Raw genomic sequence first — 27,245 nt, 5'->3', positions numbered from 1 at the left:
TCCTGCACCGACTGTCTCGGGTCACTAAATACAATATTTTCTTATCCCCTCGCTCCTCGTTTATGCTTCGTCTATTTCGAATACTTCGTGTCTAATAATTGTCTTCCGACGAACTTCGGAGATAACGATTTTTGTTCAAAATACAATTTCTCTGACAATTTGGACTTGGCAATGATTGATTTCCCTTGTAAAACTGTCATAATCCTAATCAAATTCTTCTTAAAGGGTATAATGAAAATTACGTTACGAATCTCTGCCAAAAATTTAAGACATGTAATAAAAAGCTTTCGTTTTTTTTATTACATCCGATTTAAAAGAATCTGTTTGCAGCAAACATTAACGATTAAATCTGTAAAAAAGTACATGTGCTCGTTACAAGCTCGCGTCTACTCATCGAGGATTCTGTTTGATCCCCAGCCATCGACGCAATCCTACTGGCCTCTTTCGCTGCTTTAAGGAAAATATTTGACCAGCTCTCTTCAATTTTATGGCGCACATCCAACGTCAACGTCGCTAAGACGTGTTCCATGATTGCTCAAAAGCGTCCTCGTCGAACGTCTCGTGGAAACAGAGTGCAAACAACCGCGTTCTCATCCGCTTTATTAAAAGAATGAATCTGAAGGAGAGAGAGCCCGCAACCGGTGCAACAGGACCTCCGCGCCGGTCATTTGATAAATTGTCGGCATCGAATTAAAGAATTAACGGTGGCCGGTAACGAGACTTCATTTTTCCGAACGAAAAGGTCACAGCAGTTTCGCGTTACTACGACTGCGCTTTTCATCTCGATAGAAGAACAACGGGGGAAATCGACTCGGAACGATAAAACAAATGCTCAGCTTAATTTTAAATGAGATTCGGTTAATGTAAACTTCGAAACGAAAGTAATTCGAAAGTTTTAAACGATGGATTCAGCCGGTTGATTAAATTTCCCCCGATCCCGTTCCGTTGTTTGCTCGCTCCTTTATTTATTACGCACCCGCATGTTTATATTGTAATTTCATTAAAAGAGCGCGAAATCCGAAACGGTTATATTGGAAACTGAAACTTGTTAACCAATCTCGATACAAAACAAACGTACGTAAACGTTATTGTGTATGTATACATATACATAGTTCTTTAAGGTTGTATGAACCGTAAGATCTCTGCCAAAAGTTTAAGACGTGTAATAAACGGCTCTGTCTAATATTTGAAGTAATGAACTTTTTCAACTTTAAAATATTCTTAAATCATGTATTGAAAATTATACAAAGTTATAAAATTCTGTCATTGATGCATTTATATTTTTTCATAAATGAGATCAAAACTCTGTCATTCGACATAAGAATTCAAGAGGTAATGACTTTCTTAATATCCTTGCAAAATTTCTAAAATTATGTACAGCATTTTACATTTATGTAATATCTAGTAATTGTTAAAATTTCAATGCTTTGTCATTGTTTTTATGTAAGGGTTCATACAACCTTAGAAGATTCAGTTTCAGTTTACTATAACAACGTAATTTGTCTACCTTCAGGTCACCGTGTTGGTCGTAGAACGTTGAAGGTGCGAGAGCAGCTTTCAGTCTTCGGTTTCTGTAGAAAATGAACATGATCGCCGCCAGAAGCATGATGATCACGGTAGTCAGAATTCCGATAACGAGGCCAACGAACTGCCTCGACTCTGGTTCCTTGCTTTTATCTGGAACTGACATATTAACGACATCATTCTTAAAAACTCAGGAACAATCAGTAAAAATGCCAATAGTGATTAATTAATCGATAAGATGAGAAACAAATTTGATACATAGAACTTGACGAGCAATCATTATAATTGCTTCACGTCATTTCGTGGCAGTCATCAACGTAATTATTTAACCATTTGGAGTATTGCATCCATGGTTATCTCTCTCCTTCTCTTTGATCAGATAAGATCTGTTCTCTTAACATCACAGCTCAACCAATTGATCTAACGAAGAGCCAAATATCCTTTGCAACGTGGCACAGAGGGACATTTGTATGAGAAGCACGCAATGCGCGCACCGCACGCACGTACGCACGTACGCACGCGTTTCCCTTTTGATTACCTAATACGCCAAAGTACACGACCCACCACGGATATTATCGCGAAGATCGCGTAGCTGGCATAATGCACGACCGTCCGATAATGATGATTACGTTCGTCGTAATTGGATCACGGCTGATCGCCGCTTTATCGATCCCTGTTTGCTTTTATTGCATGATCGAACGTCGGTCGTCTGTCATTCTACTGTCATTCCAATGACAGAATTATTCCTTCGCTAATGTCTTAGTAACATGGTGTCAATCTTATTGACGTAACGTACGCGAAATTCATTTAGGAAATATTAAAACGACATCATCGTTTTCTTTTTATACAAAAAGAAATCAATAAAAGGAAAGAAGATATTCTATTGAAAATATTTTCAACTATTCTCGATGAAACACGTCGCTTGTACGTAGGGAGGAGCGTTGTTTCATTATTGCCCGTTGCATCGTCTCATTCGAAAGAAATTTTCCAGCTCACGTTTCGCTTAAAATCGCTACGAACCAGTTTCGTTCCTCCTGGAACGTATCCGGATGCTGTAACGCGAATGCACCTAGAGAAAAGCGAGCATTATGCCCCCTCCCCGTAACGTTTCTTATCCACATCTATCGCGAGCCGAGAGTCGTTACGCAGGGAACAGAATATTGGTTTCATCGCGTGAAAGTCTGAATGTAACGAGCACACCGCGAATACGTATCGATTCGATGTAAAAAGCATTCAGTTTTCTCTCTGCGTCTGTTATTGAGTCATCATTTATAACACTTCTAATAATTTGTTATTCGTCTCGTTGTAACAAAAATTAAAGTGAAGGAATAATAATTTGAAATCATATAACAGTGTGGCAGTCTTGATAAAAAAAAAGATTCTACCGAACGCAAAACTAAATAGCGTTACAAAACATTAAGGAAACAATCGAATGGTTTAGCGGACAAAGTGACCGCACGAAAATGTCGTCGAGCACTCCGGAGTTTCTTTTAGAGCAAAGTGCTCCCTCGACGCCGACGGTAGTAAATGGCAAAAGAAATTAATTAGATTTCGCCCTCGGTCTCCGAGTGTGGTTAAACAAAAAGAGAACCGTGGCAACGTTATCGGTTTATTCGTATATCTTCACAAACGTCTTTCACGTGTTCGTAATTTATTTAAATTTCTAAACGACAGAATCTGGTATGACAGACTATGTGAATTTTTCAATTAATTCGATAGTAATTAGAATTCGACGAATCTCTGTATTTATTAATGACAGTCATTTAACCAGCAACCGAAGTGAAAAATATATTTACAAATAAAATTATAATAACAAAATAGAATTAAGTGATAGTCATCAGTTTTTGTAGAAGATATTAACTTTAACTTCTTGTTTAAGTTAATATCTATAGACGCCAAATATGCATAATTATTAATAGTAAAGTCATGGAAAATGATACTACCAGATTATGGAAAGAAACCTAAGTATGACAAGGAGTGAAATAAATTGCGAAATTTTTAATTCAATTAAAAGGACAGACTAGGCGTACTTAAAGCTTAGAACATGCAATTGGTAATCAATAAAATTAAAGGGTAAATGAGATTGAAATCCGAGTTGGTAGCTCACTCAGTCGATGGGTGAAAACGAGAAGAGAAAAATGGCTTTTGGTTCATCCGGGTGTCTCAATTCGTTTCCGAGATATGAGCTTCCGAAGTCTCGCCGTTTAAGCGACTGGCTAGAAATCCCGCCCCGCTTCTGTTCCTAGAATCATTTCCTGGAAACCCCTTCGCGACGTCGTCTGGCCGTCTGTGGGCTAGGTCAGTAACTGGGTCAAGGTGCGAGGAAGAGGTCCAAGCCGAATGAAAAGGACAGCGACAGAGACGTCGGACAAATTACGGGTTTCTTTACACGGTAATATTTCCGGAACTAGAAGTCGAATTGAGATAAATCAAGAGGCATTTTAAAGGGAAAGTTTTTCCGGTTAAAACCGTGTTTGGCTGAAGTCGTTATTTTTATTTATTACAGAGCTGTTGACGATTGAAGTTTTTTGTTTTAGTTCCACTGAGTTGCCTTTGACCGCCAACCGGGAATAGTCGTGAACACCTGGGAGACGTTACAGTGCATTACGAAAGAACGAGGAAGAAGGGAAAAGTGGAGAGGCGAGCAGCAACCTGAGTATAAACGTTTTAAGCAGGTTTACGGTGTTGTGCGCAATTTGACCGCTCGCGATCGTTTCGTTCAAAATCCACGCGAATTAGAAACGTTGAACGCATTCCGTGTACAGCTCTGAGTTACGCTAGCTCAGTCTTTGAGAATTAAAATCGTACGCCAGCTTTGGATTTAATTATTTAGCGTAACTAACCTGCTAATTAACTAACTAAACGAACTAACAAACTATTTTAATGGAATTCCTTGGTCGTATCGCACGGTTTGATCAAATTTTTCCAGAACTTTGTTACAGCCTGTGGGATGAACATCGGATCAGCGTCGAGGTACAAAAAACAGGAGAGAAAAATAGTGGAGGAAAAAACGAGCAACAGAAAGAAAAGGCTGTTCGTGATCGGCATAATAGTTTCGTGCAGTCTCGGAGCGCTCTGAAGCGAGGAAGAGAGAGAGAGAGAGAGAGAGGGGCGAAAGGGTGTGGAATAAGGAGGAGTGGAAATCGTGCGGAAAATTACGAAGGGGCTACACCCTTCGATGCAACAATAGCAGAAACCGTCCAAGGTTGGAAAGACTTACAGGCATTATCGTTGTTTTCCTCCTTATTAAAAGTGGCCTTCACTTCGTCCCTCTGCAGTGGACCCTCGTTATTCTGATACGGACTCCCGGTTGCCGTTACAATGCCACTCTTGTTCCTCGGCTCCTCATCGTCGGTGTTGTTCCATTCGGAGATTACTGCGCATCAGAGATGAAGATTAATTAAATTCGCTGTCCGTCGATCCAATCGGACGTTTATTAAATGCTGGACACTTTTCAATTCACGCCGCGAATCTAATTAATACACCCGATTACAGATTCGAGGTATAAAAATTAATATTTTCGATCAATTAACAGTTGGAAGTTTCATTAAGTCTCATACGTTTTTAATCTTTGCGAAATTTATTCATTTTACTAATTAAATGATAAATGAATTTCGACGCTTGGCATGTCCGTGAAATTTGAAGGGAATGTTTAAAATGCGGGATGAAATTGTGCCTCTTGGAAAGCCGGGAATCGAAGTTATCTCTCGCGAAAACGCGAATACCGAGAGAATGATTAACGACGGCCGCGCCTCACGGGAATAAAAGTTTTTGAGTGCGCCGAAACGACGCTTCACCAGTTAAGTTTCGTTTCTGGTACACGACTGAGTGTTCTGATTCCCGCAACGTGCCGCGGATACTTCCGGTTTTTGTGCGGCCGCGATGCTTTAGACTCGACCGCCGCGGAATAACCGGGGAGACCGCCTCTGAATATTTTATAAGCCACGAATATTTTGCGAATTAATGAGATTTTTTTTGCTCCTCCCTCTTCCCCCTCGAGCGACTCGGGCAGCTTTATTAAGAAGGTGTCGCGAGGAGATACGACTACATTTTATGGCAATTATTCAAATTTCAATGATCATGATTAGACCGTTGGCTTTTATGCAAAATGAAGTATTTAAGGTATCAATTAAAAAATGTTTTTAATTGGAATTTATTTTATCATCTGATCTTCCAGTCAGACAATCCTGTTACAAATGTATAAAATCTGTAATTTAATCATGATTATGCATTTTAAATTATGAAACATGAATATTAATAATGAATTTATGCGATGAAGTGCCTGAAGTGAAATATGTAAGTAGTCGAAAAGCCGGTATCAACGAATCCAACAAAATTTGATCACGTTTTCCTGTCATTTTTGTGGAACGAGAATTCATTGTCCCTTCGAATCGAGCACGTCCTGACGTATCATCAGCTGCGCACAGCTGCGTGATTATCTCTCATCTTTCCGAACGATTCTATCATCGCGGTTCGGGCGAGCGTGTCACCTAAAAATTGGAAATCGAATCGACCGCGGCGCCCACGTAAAAAGACTTCCGGAACCCATCCGTTTTCTCAATCCGAAAGTTCGCGATCCGAGAGACGTGCACTGGTCGTGCGTAAGTCTTCGCGTCAAGTTATTTCACATCGGTGATCCCTGTTCTGTTTCGCTTTAACAATTCATCCTCTTCCATCTGTACTTTTTCCCTGTCCACATCCACTTCTTCTCATGCAAAATACACAAACGTCTTTCCAAGAACAGATCACCTTATCCATCTCTATCCCTGTCTATACTTTCCCTTTTATCCTTCCACGCGAAGTACACGAACGTGTTTCCCGCGACAAGGAGATTCCTATTCTGTTTTCCTTGCCTGATTCGAAGATCACTTCGCTGAGCATGATCCATCGCGCCGCGAAATACAGCTGCAACTTGAGGAATCGGCCGGCGCGCGAATGAAGTTTTATGGTAACGTCGCGTGCCTGTTCCAACACTTGGTCCGGTATGTACGAGAAATGGACTGGCTCGCCGTTGAACTGGTTCCCACCGGCGCCGAGGTAAACCTTCGCGTACGAAAACACCTGAAAAGGAATTGTGCACGTGTGTGTGTGTGTGTAAAGAACACAACGGGGATGTTCAGGGATGAAGCGATTGTTTTTCGTGATATCTCTTTCTCTCTCTTATAATTTCGCCTTCTTTAGTTTACACTTTATTGTCTAAACTCTCCAAGTTTGCGTTCTCATTCAAACATATTTTCGTCGGGCTCTCTTGGAAATTTTATACAATGGACCCTTGATTTCTTGATTTTAAATCAGAGACATGAATTCTTTACTAGTTAGTAAAGAATTTAAATCTGAATTTGTAATAGTACTTGAAAATTTTTAGCGTTTGTTGTATGTACGCTGGTCGATAAGTATAATAACTGTGTGCGAATTCGCGGGGACAAATAAACGCGCGGAGCGAATGAAAAATTTGATACCGATGACAGGACGATTCCGCGGCTCGTTTTTCATTGTAAATAATGAAATTCGTTTATTACGGTCCGTTGAATTTGTCACGATTCTGCGGCGTACAATATCGCGAATCAAAATTTCAACGGCGTTGAGAGTTGTGGGCGGTTTCGTCGATTAGAATTTTTTTTTTTACACATTTAAACGAAATTCTCCCCTGCTGGCTCGTTAAGATAACGGAAATTCAATTTAGAAAAAACGTTCCGGGCGGGCGGATTTTCCCTTCCTTCTCTCTCCCTTATTATCGAAGCCCATCCACGAAGTTTAATAGATTATAACGAATTCATGGATCTCACCGAGAGTTTATACAGATTGAGCAAACATCGATCTCTCTATGGAGGATGGGATATAATGGGAATATTAATCAGAATAATCTGAGCTACCGTGTTTGAATACTCGCTCCATCCTACGCTGGTCCGCAAGTGGTTCTCAAGATATCGTGAGAAAATAAAATGAAACTGTTCATTTTTACCTGCACGTCCTTGGTGAAATAATTGTTCATGTGTAGGTGTATGGCAGTGAAGTTTCGCAAATAGTCGAACTCGAAAGTTACTTCCACGGGACGTCCCAGCATGCTTGGAGTGTCATTCCTCCAGCCGACCCATTCGTATCCTTGAATAAAAAAAAGATTAACGTTAATTTATTTCTATACATCAAAGTTTTATAAATATTGAAATAGTATTGTTTGGTAAGCGAGTAACGACGGGAAATCCGCGACTAATACGAGTTTAACAAGATTCACGATCCGCTGCAACACAATTGAACACGATCGACTATTTTTCCAGTTCAATATAAGAATTTAAATCTGAATTTGTAATAGTACTTGAAAATTTTTAGCGTTTGTTGTATGTACGCTGGTCGATAAGTATAATAACTGTGTGCGAATTCGCGGGGACAAATAAACGCGCGGAGCGAATGAAAAATTTGATACCGATGACAGGACGATTCCGCGGCTCGTTTTTCATTGTAAATAATGAAATTCGTTTATTACGGTCCGTTGAATTTGTCACGATTCTGCGGCGTACAATATCGCGAATCAAAATTTCAACGGCGTTGAGAGTTGTGGGCGGTTTCGTCGATTAGAATTTTTTTTTTTACACATTTAAACGAAATTCTCCCCTGCTGGCTCGTTAAGATAACGGAAATTCAATTTAGAAAAAACGTTCCGGGCGGGCGGATTTTCCCTTCCTTCTCTCTCCCTTATTATCGAAGCCCATCCACGAAGTTTAATAGATTATAACGAATTCATGGATCTCACCGAGAGTTTATACAGATTGAGCAAACATCGATCTCTCTATGGAGGATGGGATATAATGGGAATATTAATCAGAATAATCTGAGCTACCGTGTTTGAATACTCGCTCCATCCTACGCTGGTCCGCAAGTGGTTCTCAAGATATCGTGAGAAAATAAAATGAAACTGTTCATTTTTACCTGCACGTCCTTGGTGAAATAATTGTTCATGTGTAGGTGTATGGCAGTGAAGTTTCGCAAATAGTCGAACTCGAAAGTTACTTCCACGGGACGTCCCAGCATGCTTGGAGTGTCATTCCTCCAGCCGACCCATTCGTATCCTTGAATAAAAAAAGATTAACGTTAATTTATTTCTATACATCGAAGTTTTATAAATATTGAAATAGTATTGTTTGGTAAGCGAGTAACGATGGGAAATCCGCGACTAATACGAGTTTAACAAGATTCACGATCCGCTGCAACACAATTGAACACGATCGACTATTTTTCCAGTTCAATACAAGCTGTAACTTTTTCCTCTCGATCCTCTCTTTTTTTTTTTTTGTTAACAATATGAACGCGAATCGTTCGAACGTTCGCAGTCCGGCAGTCTGAAAAATGACATGTTACGTCGTCGGATCCGATTACCCAATCCACACTCTGCGCCTACCCAGCTACCGACGAACGGGGCAATAAAATCTGTAACATAAATAATCCGCGAATCGGGCGTGTGACGCGAAATTTGTTTGCCGGCCTGGCCCGGTTCCTATCAAACGAACAAATTGTTTCAACGCGAATGCATTTGTCGCAGATTGCGCGATGTCCTTTCAGTTCCCTGGCCCCGCCGGCAACCCATTTCCACCCCGACGACAACTGCTCTTTGAATGTTGCCTTAATTAATTGCCAGCTGAATACGAAATAGTAGGCGTTCCGCGCAATCTGCGACCGCATTGAACCGCAGTCTTCAAATGAATTCAAACGGACAAGATTGTTCCAGTCATTGTCTTATGAACGACCATTAATTGTTTTCTTCCTTTTCAAGTATCCTGAAATTTTTTTAAATATAATATATTGTGCCATTAATTATATAAATTTGATACTTATTTTTATTATAATTAATCTGATAGCCATTCTATTGATATTATTAATATATGTTATTCTAAACAATTCGTCATGGCAGTTTTTAATTAATATTTTCATGTAAATGGACGTTTCATATCTGAGTTTTAAAGCCGCGTGACCTATCGAATATCAAACGAAAATCCGGAATAAAAAAACTAGCAAGAGTTAAAAGAAAAATACGTGGCTCTTAAAAGCTCGCTAACAAGTCTACTAGAACGCCTCGCACGAAACGTCGTTGCCTTCACCGCTCTCCCAACTTTTCCCTCTGAGCAGAGCGAGTTACCTTACCCTCCTGTAGCCACCGATTAGCAATCAGCCTTCGTGACTCGTCGAAAGCCCGGCTCAAGTTTCAGCAGCAGGCAAACGTAACCGGGCAGCAACTGAACTGAAAGCAACTCCTAACTTATATATTCACCGGTTCGCCATTGCCACTAATTTCCCCGGAATTATCTCGGATCCTGGCCCGTCATCGATCCCAGAAAAAGAACGCGCAGACTAAATATTAATTACGCCTCGTATTTATACTTGGTAGCCCGTTTTTCCGTTTTCGAATCTGGTTTCGAGCTGATTTAATATGTGTTAGTGAATGAGCGCCGCAAGACTATAATGAAACGAGATCTCGGGAAATGGAAAAGTTACGCGTTGTGGCCACGGTTATTGCATGCCATAGTCGAATACCGCGAACACAGCATCGTTCAAAAATCTTACACTATCTGTATTCGCAATCTCCAAATAAATAAATGAAATATTAGTGAAAAATACTTTTTTTTATATATTATTGATTACAACTACAATTCTAATCTAATCTGAATGCATGTAACGTGCAAAAATGCAAACATAGTATACATTGTCTTTGAATGGTAAAAAGAAACTCAACCTGCATTTCATTCTTTAAATTGATATCATAAAGATCTATAATATGCATATAAAATCTTTTAAATCATGCGACAGAGCTTGCATCCGAGTAGGAATGAAAATTTTTGGCGGATGCTGTACAGATTTCCGTAGGGCGCGGATTGAAAATGGACTGGAATAACCCTAAAGCTGGCCGCGGCGCGTTTTTCCAAACCAGGCTCCTCTCGTTACTTTTCGCGGTCCGCTTTCGAAATTCTGCTTTTAACCAGAACCGCCGGCTGTGGTTTCCTGGTCGAAGTTCCGTCCGCGCGCGATTTCGCAAATTTCCGCGCCAGTTCGCCCGAATGAACACCGCGAAAAGAAGTTTTCCGTGAATGAATCCACGAAAATTCCCAGAAAAGGGTGACTCAATCCTTTTTTAAAAATATTTTGTGAAATACTGTATTTCAGTTTTGTTTTACCATTGTTACAATGGAAAGAATCGAATCTGGGTAAATCTAATTCAGGCTTGGGTGACAAATGGTTGATTCATACTACTCAAGAATCAAATGTCGCGTGCTGCTGACTGTTGAGTCAGTGAGAAAAATTGTATAAAAATTAGAAAAAACTGAATGAAATTGAATAAGAAAATTGAATGTGGATAGGCCTAATTCAGGCTTGTATGAGAAATGATTGATACTACTGAAGAATTATCTACCTCTTGATACTGATGTGGAATTTATAGCTTTGTGCCATTACTATTGCACCATAGAGGAAAATAAAATGAGGATGGATCTGATTTTGTTTAAATTCTTCATATGACAAATGATTGACTTAATTATCTCTTAATACTGATTGATTATGATTTTGTACACGCTTTAGGCATTCAACTATTTTCGCTATTCGGGTCTTAGCTATTTCTCGTTCTTTGAACGGCGCACTGAACCCATGCAACAGCGTTATATCGCTCTGATCTGTCCGCCTTCGTATAAACCCGACCCTTAATATCGTCCCTCGAGTAAATAGTTTCCAGTTTCCTGTCGTCGCCGCCTTCGGCTGCTATCTACCATCAATTCTGAACATTCAGAAGGGTCGTAAGATAACCGTTCCGTCTCCGTGCCCGTGAATATGTCGCACACCCTGCATCTTGATGATTTTCTCACTTAAACCGTCTTGAGACGGCTTGAAACTATGTGACGTGTAAGAAATTCTTCACATCTCGCTTGTTATCGATTTCTAACGGCGATTTAAATAAAGCGAATCTCGTCGATTCGGTCAAGAATTTTTCAAGCACTGATTGAGCTATTTTAATCCAAGATTGGATAATCGATTTTCCTATGCAGTGCAAATAGGAAGGAACCTCGTTAGCAATTTTCACACTCCTCTTTATAGAAAGTATTTAATGGAGCGTCACGATTTGAAGAATCATCTCTAGAATTATTTATAACAGAATCTCGATAATGAATTTCAGTTTTCGATCATTTTGACGATGTTACATAAGCCTCGTTGCGAACCATTGACCAAGAAAATTTATTAACAAGCTAAAGATCTCAGGCATCTCCACTCCGGGAAGCGTAGGAGTTTGTAACTATAGTAGAGTAGCAGACTCATCGCCGATATTGGAATCAAGCAACGGTCCTTATCCCCGTCTCAACGTTCACCAAACTGCAATTTCAAAGTTATTACCTAATGACCTAATTACTTATTGCTCTCGCGCTGACGAGCCGTTTCCTGTTGATACTCCGATCGCACCTGGTTACTCGATCCCGGTATTCTTGCATACCATCGTGGAAACTTATTAACGAGAACGTAACCAGCAGCCAACTTATGAGAGGATAGAGATACGGGAGAATAAAATATATTCACGAGCTTCACGGAATAAAATCGAGATTCAACTGTACAGAAGGAGAGCTGTCGGTTCTTTTTGATTCGAGAGAGAAAGGGAGAGAGGTTTAAACAGAGAATACAGGGCCGCACGCAGCCTCGACGGGTTTAAAACTTTAAGAAGCTGAAAGTACGTACGCCCGGTCTGTCCCGTGGCGTAAATGGAAAGACACAAATGTATCCTGGGAGCCGGTAAACAGCAGTGTGGCTTGCAGTCTAGCCCGCGGTTCAATATAAATGTAAATTGGAACAGATTCGAGTGCGCCGCGGAACACGATCGCCTCCGGGAGAGTCCGAGCATCCTAGCCAGCTTTCTGGAATTCTCTTATCGCCCACCCGCTGGCCTACACCTGGAATCGACGCCCAGAAAATCTTATTCACCCTAGAACGACCGCCTATTCTATACAACACGATTGTTCGTAACCCTTTATTAAAATGCACCATTCAGATATCTCATTTCGGACGGGAGGACAAGGGAAGATAGCGGTAGAAACTTTTTTTAATCCTCGATGCACCTATGATACTAGATTTGACTCTATTTATTCAAATCTGATTGCAATTAGTTTACGCCGAATAATTTTAAATAAAAAATTACAGCAGCCTTCTTTATTACTGCCTAATTTAAATGTGGCCTTTAGTGGTAAGAAGGTTCCCCACCTCTGGCATAGGGTAAGCCAGAGAACGTAGAACCGTGGACGGTTCTATCGCGGTAATCTGGACACGATCTGGTCGGCCTAATCTCGTTCCGGCACGAAGCTCACCTTTCCCGTTACCGCTGACGTCCAATCTGAAGTTGTCAGGACCCTTTTGCCCGTCGACAAGTTGACCGAGTCCCCCGGAGAGGTAACCCGCTTCTTCCCTGCCGTCGTACGTCCTGTCGGAAAGGTCAACCTCCGAACCCCTCTTAATTCCTTGGGGCATGGAATACGACACCAAGCCCTCTGTAACACCGGGAAGCAGAAAGGGTACCATAGTAGCGACGTCCAGTGGTGGTGCAATGCTCGTGAACGATGCATCATCCGCGGCGATGAGACGGACATTTTATTCCTGACAACCATACGTGATAAGATTGCGCGCGCCCGTCGGACGAACGAAACGCGACCCGAATGTTTTAACCGTCTAAACTGCGCCGCGGTGGTCGTTATCTCCCCTGCTTGTTACCCCCGACCTGGTTGTTTAGAATTTAAAATAGCACCGGTTGTTAACTCTCTTTCCGATGTGCATTTTTCACGCGACCGAACAAGATATTTTCTCGCGGATAGACGTCTCCGTTGCACGACAATCTTAATTGAAATAATAATCCTTAGACCGCGGACAGTATCTAATGCATATTGCAATTTTTAAATGATAAAAAAAATATATTTATTTTTAGTTTTTGCAGTCCAATAATCACCTTCTATTTTAAAACTGAATGTCATTTGAATAAAACTTTCATTAGATTAAAACAAGACTGACGAATTTCGATTGTAAAGGGTCTTAAACTCTTGCCGCGTCTCGAGCTTTTATGTAGATCTTCAGGGAACGGGCGTAATTTAATCATCGCGGCTCTTCATCAATATGTCAGGGAAGCTGACGTTCGTTGAAATTCTGTCGCTTATTGGAGCGATAAGGACGGAAAAATGATTTTTATTCGACGACGGAAGCACTCGTTGCTTCCCAACTGACAGCCGTCAAGAAGAAGCTGAGAAACAAATTTCGACAGTAGCACGGCGAAAAATAACTGAATGCATTCTTAATGCTGCTCGTCTGATGACAATAAATAACAAATTTATCCGATATCCACCGGGTGGGTATTAAAAGCACAAGTCATTAAACTTTTTGCGCTGATGGACAAGAACGACGGGCCACGTGTTCATTGACTAAGCAAACACTCAGGTAAATTTGACGACGATTTCAATTCAATTATACTGCTCACATCGTAATAAAAGAAACAAAACATCGTTTTGAATAAAAAATGTTCACTCACCAGTCCATGGACAGCCATAAAGCTCCACTCTTAGGCATACAGTGCGTATATGGGATGTGTAAGGGATGAAACGAATTTTCGTTGCCACGATCGCTGGGTCGAAGATCTGTTCCTTCTCCGAATATGGATTATTGTTGCCTGCCAGAAGCTGCAAGAAGAAAATGTTGTTCACATTATTTATCAAATATACTTAAGAATTTGTCTATTCATATCATTAAAAGTCATGAAATATAAGAATAAAAAAATGATACATATGCGTGTATAAATATACATAGAATTGACGTATGAACTGAATTTGAGAGACCAGATTTATTGAGTAAATCTGGCACATAAAAACGGGAGAAGAACAGGAGTGCACGTTGGATGACGATGGTTTAGTCAAGCTCGCCGGAGATGGACGGAGCATCGAACGGGTATTGGAACAGTGTTTACAGCGTTAAGAACGAATCTCACGGCCTCGCGAGCACCATTTTCCGGATCCGATTAGTAAACAACAGCTCGGCTCTTCTAAATGTAAATGCCGGCGTTATATCTGGACAGAGTGGTGGCGAGGTTGCCTTCGTTTCACCCGTTTCTTTCGTTCAGCTGACAGCCCGGCAAAATATTTTCTATAGCGTCTTCTCTAGTGACAGAATTTACTTACAAACTTTATTACTGTTACGACGGGGTCAAGTGGATTATGAAGTAATAAAATAATACTGTTTTTGATTCAGAGCTTTCCTTCCCTATTTATAAAGCTCCGAACACTATAGAGTTTTATATGAAACAAAACATTGAAGATAAAAAATGGATAACGTGTTTTAAATTTCATTTATCATTTAAACATTGCAACATGCAACTCACCTTTTGATATTACGATATTTATATTTTCTGAATATCTAACTTTGTCATGAATGCATTAAATTCGCAATGTAGTTATGATATCGTGATTTGCCGAAGAGGCGAGGTGAGAACAAGCCAGTAACTCCGATTAATGCTCGAACGCTTCGTTTGTCTTTTCGCATGGATTAGAATTTCTGACAGGGTCCGATCTGCTATTCGATCCGAAAAATACGATCCTCGCAATCTGATCCGTCTGAATACGTTTCCCTGGCCGCGAAAACCAAGGCGGGACGATTGTATATTATCCAGGGAGAAACGTAACGGGATACAGTATATGAATATTCGTTCCAGCTTTGATCTGCCATTTTGCACCGCGACTGCACGGTGTTGATTTAATGTGATCCCGTTGTGATACTTCTACTGACAGAAGAAAGAGAAATTCGATATTCACCCTGTAAGATGTATACCCTTATCCAAATGGTTAAAAATATTTCCCAATTTTGAAATTTCATCTGTACACAACGCAGCAAATCAAGTGTCTCATGTAAATTACACAACTGTGAAAGTACAAATTAAATGAGATTCTTACCCCTAAACGATTGAACATGAAACATGTAATTTTTTTTCATTATGGAACTACCACCAAATTTAACAATCATGATCAAGAAAGAGAAACGTGAACGGGGTTAATCTAGTACTTTGAACTTCAGCGTTCGGAATAACGTGAGATTCCTGTTTCACCTTGTTTCGTCAATCTCCGTTTCTCACGACGATGAATATTTCAAGCGTTTCGGAAAATCGAGCTACCTCGCCGTGTATCAATAACGGGGCGGCGAGATATCGATAGAAGTCGGTCGCGAGTCGGATGATACAGTTTCGGTGTCTGTTGAAAGCCGATTTTCGTCGAGATTTTTCACACGGATCGAACAGTCCCCGGCGCATCGTAGCGTCCTGATATATTAAATGGATCCGTGCCGTTTCCATGAAACCCGACGATGGAACACTTCTTCCACGGTCTCCATCGAGAACGAGCAGCAGAATTTTCATGCCGTTTTATCCGTATCGTGTCCGACCATCGATGACGAAGTCGCGTCCCTCTAGCTCTGACCGGATGCAGTGAAAAAGGACATCAGGGCCATACACTGAACCAAAACCGTTCCACCACGACGGAATCCAATAAATATCTTATTATCGTTTTTCACCGATTCATCCAACAGACGATAAAAAATTCTCTCTTCCTAAGATAATCAAATTTTATTGTGTCTGATTAAAAGATAAACTTGGAATTTCGATATCGATCCCCATCTTTCTTAATTGATAACGAATTCCTCAGCGAAAATTTCAGCTCGGGAGGATATTAAGTACGACGTTGAAAGATTTCATAATAGGATGTAAACGAGTATTAAAAATACCGTGGGAGAGATATTCGATGTGGATAACTGAAGGTTCGACGAACGCGGTGTCCACGACACGGGGTCATGGGATCCAATATCGTGGCGCACCGGCTCGCAGAAGCCGATACCGGCTAGGCTCATGGGATCCGATAACGATGACTCTCTGTTTGAGAATAGATTTTAACGATCTCGGGGTCGTGAACTTAGCAGACGGAGAGCGAATCAAGTCTACATTGATAAGTCCTAAAAGACATTGTGAAACGTATAACCAAATTATTAAATGAAAGTTGTCTATATTTATATTTGAAGTACAATTTTACTGAAACAATTCACGATTTACTGTATGACATTATATAATTGATAGACTGCGGATTTTTATGCAAAATAAAATTCAGAAGAGAGAATTGAAGAGAAGATATGGTTTGCATTTATGAATTAAATAGCATACATTTTGTTTCCAATATTTTCTATGATTTCGCGTATTGATTCGACTAATCGAAATTCAACACACATGTCTCCCATAAATGCATAATAATACACGGTTTATTCAATGATTTAATAAAATCTTTCAATTGATGATTACTAATTAGAAATATTTTTCAGATTAATTAATGCCTGATAAACAGTGATAAGTGTCAAATAGTTAAAAACCCTTTTAGGCCAGGCTATCGGTAGTGAATGCTGTTTTCATCAAGGCCAGAGTAACCAGAGACACGGTGCGATAGCCACGAATGAATCGGTTATTGAATAGGCAGTGTACGTAGCAAGCAGCCACATTGCTTTGACGCGAACTTAATGCAGCAAAGGGTATAGAATAGGCGGCTGTAAGTGGGCTAACAGCGAGTTGTGAACGGCACGCAAATGGAACGCGCCCACTGAAATCGTTGCGCGTAGCAAGAGGCCCGAGATGGACAACCGGTTATATCGGCCACCAGCTTGGGAATGACCAACCGTGGATGCATTACAAGTGCAACTGCGACTGGAATTGGAGCTAGTAGGAATACAGGCCCGGCTCGGATGTATATACGCGATAGGAATAATTAATACACCCATAAACAGGCGGAATAGGACGGAAGGACGATATCTGGATATCGCCCTACCGACACATAAAATTGATATCCGTGCTACAAGGATCTACTCTGAAGCGAGCCCATACATCTGATGACTCAGATAGATTGCTCCTACACTCCCATTCACAAATCGAAGAACACGTTTTAAAACGAATAATACTGCAACGACATTAACTAATACTTGTGATATTCTAGTGATCATAAAATTAATATACATCATGTGTAAGATTTTTTACCACCACAGATTCATTGTACTCTTTACTGCTTGCGACTATTCATTGCGATTATGCATTTTGTCGTGGCCCAGTACTTTATCGTCTCATAAATTCAATGGGGAAATGAAATTCACGACCTGTTAGATCTCTTAGTCTACCAGATTGTGTTTGACAAATATTTCCCGAGGTATATAGTACCTGCAGTCAAGATCAAACTGTGTACATTATTGTATCCAAGATTGACTCGAATAAAAATATGTTCTTCTTATCGTCGCACTCGAGATTGTGAAAGGACCGTCGTCGCGTCGGCTGGCTCGATCGATAGAAGTATAGAGGTTTTTTATCAGGTCGTAGCAGAAGACAGAGGATCAGGAAAGTTTCGGCGGTGCGTCCAGGATTTTATTAGCTACACGCTACCACGGTAAGGCGCAACGTCGGCAGCTTGGTATTTCCCTTATTTACAGTAACTCAACTTTTATCCCCTTTCGGTGAGAAAATCTGGTGTAATAAACTAGATGCATTCGGTGAAATCGCCCCAACGATATTTGTATAATCAGATGACAAAATATGAAACGGACAATTTTTTAAATCCCGTTAGCTCCGCAACGAAATTACTAAAAGTACGAAAGGAATTGAACTGAATATTTAATATCACGTTTCTGCTTTGAAACGAGCAAGGATCAATTTGCAGCGCGCAACATCGTCAGGAAACTGTTCCGGCGCGCGTCATCAACTTTTTCGAGGCATTCCGAGCGTTTAAACCAGAAGAGGGAAGAAAATTGGAATTGTTCTGGGTTGAGGCGATGTACTGATGGAATTAAAGCCACCGTCTTCCGGCGAGTTTCATTATCCCCGCACGGGGTTAGGAGGTCGGGGCCCAGGTAAACCGAGCAGGTGGTAACGCTCGTCTCCTTAAGTCGAAAAACCCGGGAACGAGCTTACGCGGCGCGCGTCCCATTTCCGTCTCGGTTCTCGCGGGCGTGTAGGCAATTACTTTCCAGGAGCAATGCGCCGTAAAGGAGCACGCTTCTAATCTGTTTGCGGCTAACCCTCGGATTCCCGCTAATGAAGAACTGTTTAATTCTAACGCGGTTAATCTCGCCGCGTGGTCGAAATTGCGGTTCCGTTCTCTTAATATCGTTTGAGGGACTTTCGACGGACGGGAAGCAATAACGGGTTCTCTACACGCTCCACTTGGGATTAATAGCGCGTCGAGTTTGAGTTACGAAGTGGTACCCGTTTTTCGAGGTGTAGTTTCACGCTTAATAAAGAGTACTTTGTACCGCGTAGGACAAAGGAGAAATTCTATGAAACATGATTAACGTATGATTCCGTTGTCTTCAGAACAATGTGAATATAAAATTCTACTTCTATTTGCCCAGATTATTAAAACATACTTTACATTTCTGTTCAATAAATTGCACACTCATATTTGATATGAAGTTTTCATTAATAAAGCCGAACTTCCACTATGCGCAGTAAATTCAAACCTTCATAGCAGGGAATACTTTAAACTGTATAATGGTATGTTCGAAAAAGGGAAGAGTTCTTCTTTAATTTCAGTGGAAGGAAGTCTCCATCGAGTTAATGTTCATTAACGAGCTCGGTCGTTAGACTGTTGCTCGACGTAAGGCGAAAATATTCAACGGAATGCTATCGTTAGCGAGAGATCTTGCAAACTCGTGTCTAATCCTCGCGGCTAAAATCTTTCGTTTCGTTAAACCAGCGAGAAATCCTGTATAATTCGAATTTGTCACTAAACGAATTCGAGGAATTACTTTCATAAAATGAAATGAAGTTGTATGAATGTACGTTCAGAACAATGCGTATTTCTTGTTCCCTGGTTTTTCTTATCATGCAAGGGAGGCTACAAGCGTTGTAAATAAAAGAAGTAACAAAAGAAAATTGCAAACATCATAGTACGCAGTCAAAAGATAACTGCAAACAGGAGCAAAATTTTTATATTTTAAAACACGAATTATTCGTTATTTTTCCGTCGCATTTTTGTACATATTCTTTGTACTATCGAAGCAAGTTGAAGAAAAACGAGGCAAACGTGTGAAAATAAAAGCAAACTGACTGGTGTAAATGTTATTTGAAACAGTAATGAATGACGTGTAAAGTAGTATCGTTATTAATTGCATGGCAGGCCACAAATCGGTGGTAACGAGTTGTAACTATTCGTTTACGACGGATTCGGCTGAGGCTTTCACGATATTTCGAAAATCGAGCGAAACGAATCAGTCGATGGGGTGGGTTAAAAAGGAACAAAATTCAATCCCTTCCTTTCCCGCACCTAGGGGCTGAGAGGCTCTCATCTGGATGGAACCACTCGCCGATCGAGCCTGCGCTTTGGAACGAAAAAGAGACGACCGGAAGGCGAGCGAGAAAGGAAATCGGGTCTATTCGCCGGAAAAAAAGCTGGGGTGTGGGTGTGGAGTAGAAGTGTGGGCGTAGAAAATTGTTTTCAGGCCGCGCGGTAATCTGCTAATAGGGTGTCCACGTTCGGGCCGGTAATCCGTAATCCACTGATACCCCGTTCGATACTGTATATGTACGCGCTTGCACATCCTCTGCCCGTGATGGATTGTACATGTGTGTTCGAGAAATAATTTAGTATTTAAGACATCTGGATCGAACGCTGAACCGTGTCATCCAATAATTCTTATTGCGAACGTGTCGAAAAATAGAAACGGTGAATATTTGATGTCGTATTGCGCTGACGGCTGATACAAGAAATCGATTTTATGCTACTTCTGATTACTTAGAAAAATTTATTCGAAGACGCGTATTCAAATTCTATGACATTTTGCAATAGCATAACTTCTGTTCTTGTCTCGACGGTCAGCAACTTAAAATCCTTTATCGTATTTTCGACAGTGTTTCCAGAATGGACAGGAATTTTCAGAGGACACCCTGTGCATTTGCATATTCGAGCAGCCAGAGAGAAATTTTCTAGTTTCCCGTTGTCGCGTATTGAATTTCCTGGGGAGAGGGCTTTCCCGAGAGCCTGGGAGAAATATCTGTCGGCTCGGTCGCCTGTAACTTTATTTCTCTCCTTAATTCCAGAGCGGAATGAAACAAGGGAGCCTAACAGGATTTCCGGAGGTACAGTTGATTTTTCGAGGCTAGCATATTTCACGGAGTAAGCGGAACGATAACTGCATCGACTCTACTCGTATCGAATAACCGCACCGACGTCTGATCATAAACGGTCCTTAACTACTGGCGAAGTGTGCCAATACTATTGAATTTCCATCTGCGATATCCAACCGATGTTTGCCTAGTTTTTTCGTCTTAAGTCCTCCCTCTCTGGTAATTACGTTCGCTACGGACGAACCTCGTTACTGCGTTGGCGACTTAATATCCTGTGAAATTACGTGCAAGCTCTTTCTCAATATCCCCTCGTTAATTATGCTTATACTCCTCCACTTCAATTCGAACGTTCATTTTATGTGATTAACTAGGCAACGCAATTTGGGGACTCTTTTAATAGCATAACAATTTCTGAATTTACTTTTTTATATTTATTTTTTTAATAATATGAACTCTACTTTTTTCCTTTAATTGCAAAATCGAGGATCAATTACTATGTCATGATTGCACACTCCTGTCAGTTGTTCCGATTTCGAATCAGTGGGGAAAAAGGGTGGACAGGCACGGTTGAAATGAATATGTTAATTGGTTTTGGAATTGGCTGTCCCTATCGGTGATTGATTAAAATTCGATACGTACTGCCAGGTCTCTGCGACGATCGCCTGAGGGGGTGAAACAGCGCGGCGGGCGCAGCACGAGGGGGGTGTGACTGGAACGGACGGCGATCGTCGAAGTTACTTTACGGATAAACGAGATTGAAATTTCGATGGAAATTATTGCCGGTGTCTGAGGACTCAAGTCGCCAAGTCAAACAACCAAATCAAGTCTAAATGAATGAGTACTTTATCTCTAATAAATTCTTTTTCAATTCTCATTCATTTTGACTTAAAAATTGTTTCTAAGAAAAATGCACAAAGTTGAATCATCTTACTGTGAAATAATAAAACATTTTAAAAAATCATCTTTTAATTGTTTTCAACTTTATGTTAATTATATTCATGTGTATTAAACATTCCACTGCTAATGTCTCACATTCATAAAACTGAAAATGAAGCTACGACCGGTCGGAGCACCGCAACGGCTGAGTTTCAAGTAACGCGAGGCGTTGTTTTACGCCCGTCTGGCTGAGAACAGTGGATACACGTTAAGTTTCACCTGCGGATTTATCGCGACACACCTCTGGGAATGTTATCACCGGCGAGCAACCCGTGTCTTGTGTTTCTCGCGCGTACGCGCTCTGTCCCCGTCCCCTCGCTACCCCCCCGGCGGAATCTCGGCGGCACGCGCGATAAATTCCGCGCACGGAAGTTACCCCGCGATAGGTGTGTTTATTCGTAAGCTCGACGTGTTCGAAATTTAAATTCTTGCGGACTAACGATGAACATAATCGAGTCTTTCCATTCAATTAACTTCTATTCTGGCTTGTTATGACTTCCACTTTGATTTGTTGTTCCCTTTTTATGCTACACGAGTGCACAAAATAGCAAAGACTTTAATTATTCTGAATTTTTTTCTAAATAAAATTACAATGTTGTTATTCTTGATTAATTTTTTACACAAATATTTTCTCGGATAATTATTTCATTTGCCGATGCTTATTTCATAACGATCTCTAGTGGAAGGACACCGCAAATGAGTCTGGTCCAGGCGAGTTTTCGGTTGGCGCCGCGTCGCGCCGGTACCGTCGACGTTAATGAAACACGTCCACCGTTGGCAATTGTCCCACCGCAGCAACGACAACGAGGCGCCCTAACGCGAAAGGAAGAGACGTTATCTACCCCTGTGTGTTCCGTTCCGTTTCCATCAGAATGCATCTATATACCGTCTGCTCTTCTACTGTCCCGGCTCTGAATTCAAATGAGAGCCTCTCTCCCCTGTTCGGGTTTTAATTCTTCCGCGTTTCTAAGTAACGTGGCTCGCATAATGCGTTCGCGTGTTTGTGTTTATGGCCCTCGCGCACGAAAAGGAAAATTGAAAAGGTCCCTGTAAAACATACGAGAATCTGGGTCGAAAGATACGGGGTTAGGCGAACAATTGTTTCCCTTAAATCTTAACAAACTGCGTTAACCCCTGTTCTTTACGATTTTCTTCCAACGATCGTTACGTCCACTAAATTTATATTCTGTTTTTCCTGTTCCTTGAGAACCCTTCGTCGACGGTGGTACCGTACGATTTCTTCCTTCATCGCCTACCGACTTTTTGTTACCCTCAATATCATTATTTTAATTTGTCTCATGACAAGATGCAAAACACGATACGTGCAACTAATTAATTTGATTGCACACGAAAGTTTAATAATCCGTTTTACGACGAGATGCAGAGTGCGATATGTGCGACGTAATAATTTGATCGTATAGTAAAGGCTCGCTGCAGAGGAGAATAAAATCTAATTGAATTATATTATGAAGGTCGTGACTAAGATTATTAAATTTTGATTAGAGTCACGCCACGCGGCTCTCAATTTCCTCTTCGCGTTCTACGTACGTCCGTCGTAAAGTTCGACAATCGACCTTCCAGCAGCGCTTCCCTAAACTCCCCTCCCCGCGTACCTTTACGATCTTTACTATCGTATCACTTAATAAATTTAGCGTGAGACGGAAATTGCATTCGCGGTGAAGCACAAATATTTTCCACCGAAAACTAGCCCTGTTTGCTCGCCAACAAAATACAGGTTATCCAACGTCGATTCCAGCAAGTGCATGCACGTCGTAAACCATTTCGAAAGAAACCAATTCGAAACCTACCAACGTTCCCATTCCTCGTTCCTTTCCTCTTTCTTTTATTTTAATATGTTCCAGAGCGGTAAAGGAAATCGTGACGGCATGGAAATTTTACCCCCGGTCGATAGGAAAAGGAAAGATCCATTTTTCGCGTTCCACCTTGCTTCTCCGTGAAAAAAAAAATGCCCGCGGAGGGCTAGGGTCACGTAGAACGGTGCGATAACATAGTCGTTTCCCTTCGTTCCTTCGAGTTCCACCTATTCCTCGTTCGTGCTCAAAACGCAAGGAGCAAAGGGAAACCGCGTGCATAAGGATCACATGTCGCGCAGGCCAGATTGAAGCTGGAGGGTAAACGTTTTCCCTCGTCCACCCCATGACTACTGCTAAGCTCTCTATACCAAATCCACCGTCTGTCTCCACTTTGAGCGGATCTGCTTGAAAATGGATGGTAGAACACGTTAGGAAATCGTCAAATCTTCAAATTTCTCACTTTGATAAATGTCTTATGAGTCCAGTTTTTCTCATGATGTTCTGACGTTTATCTATAAACTTTAAATTATAAAGCATTGACAAAAAAAGTTGAGTGTTAAAAGTGTAACACAATGAAATGTTCCCCCTTATGGTTTTAATCGATCCTAGGAGACGAGCTAAAGGGGGAAAGGTATTGGGAAAATGGAAATGCGGAAGGGATCGAAAATCGGACCGGATGCTCGTTCCGATTGATTATGAGCAGGCCGTTTCACGAGAGAAATAAATGCGGTCGCTTTACTGTGCATCCATTAAAATTCCATTTGCCGATACGGGTCGCGAACAAAAGCGACTACCCTGCTCGATATCGAACGGGGTATCAAAGTGTACTACAACGATTCTTTCGATTACTCTGTTTAAAGAACAATTTTTGTTCCAACTTGTAACCGAGCCGAAAAATGAATATTTTCAATTTCAATCAAATTGATATCTGAATAAATGGAATTATCGTGGAAACTCTACAGCGTCATAGACTACAGATTTCATGCACTTCATTTTTTTTTAATATTCAAAAACATGAAGTGTATTCAATATTTTTGTATGGTTAAAAGAATTTCAATCTAGATTCAATTTCCTAATGTGGTGTCCCAAAAAAGAAGGAAACTAAATTTTTTCAGTTCCGTTCAACCAAATTGACATCTGAATATAGAGAATTGTCAAGGAATCTTCACAGTGTCATAGACTACAAATTTCATGCACTTCATTTAATTTCCTAAATTGATGGCTATCCCAAATAAATGGAAGAAGAATAATAAACATTTTCAATATCGTTCACTCAAATTAATATTTAAATAAGACAGATTTGATGGATTTATATAAATATTGAATATACAAAAATCTAAAATATACCAAATATTTTTGAACTGTAAAGAAAATCTGAATCTCAATCCCTGTTAAATTGATATCCCAAATGTTTTAGTTCGCAACTGCAAACAGGAAGATAAATTTTTGTTATGTAAAATCAGGATTTGCACTTGCTACCTTGCGTCGGCAGCAATTTATTAAATGAATTTTCCTCCGAGCGAGTAGAAAAAAGATCGCGGGAAACATAACAGTGTAACACGCTAGAATTGTTTATTAAGCGAGTCGGGTGGAGAACGTTCTGAACGGGCTGCTCCATAAGAACAGGTTCATTTCGCAGTATCTTTTAGTCTGGAGCGTTCGTAGCTTTAGTTAGTTCCCGGAGAATCCGTTTAGTCTTAGACGCGTGTATACATGTTCTTATGTAACACGAGCAACGGCGTGTATTTTAGCAAAAACCCGGAGGGAACTCGAGTTGGAGGGAATTAACCCGCGAGCCGCATGGTCTCGTCGACTACTAAGAGAATTTAAATAATATCCTGCGATTATATAAGAAATATTTTATTACAGTATAACCAAAAGGTTCAACATATTAAAATGCAAACCAAACAAAAATCCATGTTATAATATGTAGACTTCTTTATAATTCTAATGCAATCTTTTAAATTTTAAAACACAATCAGTATTAGATAATTCAATAAAATTGTGTTGTGGCTTAATATAAAAATGCATATTACAATATGTACATTTCCTCTATAATTCTAATGCTATGTTGTAAATATTATAATACATACAATATTATATAAGTTAGTAAAACTGTGCAGTAATTTAATACAAAAATGCATGTTACAATATGTAGATTAGTTCTAATGTAAGTTTTCGTTTATGAAATATGTAATGTACATTTATTTTACTTTACTTTATGCATGAAATTATTTCATAATAAAGTTGAGTTTATTTCTATTTAAGGGTTCATATAAAGTTAAATGTCACATTATTAAAAGATGTATCATGACCGTGACAACTAAATAGTACTTAGGCGATAACATGTCCCGGTGTCAGAGTTGAAACTGGCTATGAAACCACGATCTCGTCATTGTCTGACCACCCGATTCTCCTTCACACACGTTGTCGTTACGGACACGTGTGCACGAGGCCGTAATAGTAATTTAAGGCGACGTGACTCGAGAAGACCTGTTCCCCGTAATTTCATCGACGCCGGTAAATCGGTTTACCTGGCATGATGTATTTTGACGAGCTAATGGATATCGCGTACAGATTATCATGCTAAAGAGACATTAATTAACACGTCGCCCGTTGTAACGGCCGCTTACATCCTACCAGCCCGGACGGCCGGTTTAGCTATAACTGCGCAACGTGCAGAGTACAGGGGTAGGTAGAGAGGGAAGAGGCCGTTTGGAAATACAAATGCTGGACGGCCCGAGGGTCTATCGGGAGCGACGCTCCCGCGCACGATACGCGGATTTTCTCCGTTCAAAAGAATGGAATTACGCGCCGGCAACGCTTTGTTCCCTGCCACCACCGTCGCCCTCCCCTCGTTTCCGGCCGGCTCTTCTTTTCCATCTGAACCAGCCTGAAACTGTAATCCGATTTCCTTGACGAGAGCAATTATAAAGAGTGGCACCGCATTAATTCTGTCCGTACGACCGCCTCTTCTCGCCGCGAAATTGCTTTATAATTGGTCGTTCGTATAAAAATCTGTCGGATCCGGATAAGAAAAAGTCGAGTTCTCTGAAGTAGAATTTAAGATAGCAACTAATCCTCAATTAGTACAACAAAGGCCAGGCAGCTGTTATCCATACATTTTACCTCTTCCTTTTATATATTTCGTGATACTTGGAGCACGCGAAAGTAAAATTTTTTACTGCTCAGATTGTACAAGTTTAAATCTTGAATAAAATCGGAACTTATGTAAAGCGGACCGTGTCAGGAGGGTTGAATTAAAAGAACATAGACTCGTAGTCTTATTAATTCTGTCGTAACTTCTCGACGCGGTCACGATTAACATGATTTCTGGGCGAAGCTCGTCATAAAGAGGCACGGTCGCGTCTTTAATCACTCCTAAAAACTGTTTAACCAAGTAACATCAAACAAATTTCAAGTAATAGCGCTAGCGAAGTTTAAACGTAGTTTCAAAGTTGATACGAATAATTTTTTCTGAAAATCTCTTCCAGCTGATGCGCGTATTAAAACTTGCCCCGGTAGATAGATACAAGGCCTGTGTAAGGCCTGTCTGACCATGGACGGTGCGCTACTACTTATCCTCTCATTTTAATAAGCACGCCCGACTCCGCTCTCTTCACGTCACTCCGAACGTTTCCACGTATTATTTTCTATCCAACAAAGTGGAAATTGTCTGAATTAAAAATGTTAACCGTACGAGAATAATTTACCTGTCTGAATTTTCACAAATAAACATTTCACAAGCCTACACTGATTGTATATCAAATACAGAAAGTATGTTTTAAATTTCTATTGAAATATAAAGAAAGAAATTCAGTTAGAAATTGTTTTTACTCTTATCT

General features: G+C 40.5%; 1 protein-coding gene across 1 annotated transcript in view; it reads right to left on the bottom strand.

Moving 5' to 3' along the window:
- The window catches only part of LOC108626508 (discoidin domain-containing receptor 2), an 86,973-nt gene that overhangs the window by 36,389 nt on the left and 23,339 nt on the right, over positions 1–27,245 (bottom strand). Inside the window, exons 3-8 of the mRNA XM_026814883.1 lie at positions 14,054–14,201; positions 12,849–13,028; positions 8,449–8,588; positions 6,378–6,585; positions 4,745–4,900; positions 1,508–1,683 (exon numbers count right to left, since the gene is read on the bottom strand). Of these exons, the coding sequence (XP_026670684.1) occupies positions 1,508–1,683; positions 4,745–4,900; positions 6,378–6,585; positions 8,449–8,588; positions 12,849–13,028; positions 14,054–14,201 (1,008 nt within the window). The remainder of the gene's footprint in view (positions 1–1,507; positions 1,684–4,744; positions 4,901–6,377; positions 6,586–8,448; positions 8,589–12,848; positions 13,029–14,053; positions 14,202–27,245) is intronic.

Source organism: Ceratina calcarata, unplaced genomic scaffold (assembly GCF_001652005.2).
Source record: "Ceratina calcarata isolate Rehan_Ccalc_2016 unplaced genomic scaffold, ASM165200v1 scaffold405.2, whole genome shotgun sequence".
NCBI lineage: Eukaryota > Metazoa > Arthropoda > Insecta > Hymenoptera > Apidae > Ceratina > Ceratina calcarata.
This window is presented reverse-complemented; position numbering and strand designations above follow the sequence as displayed.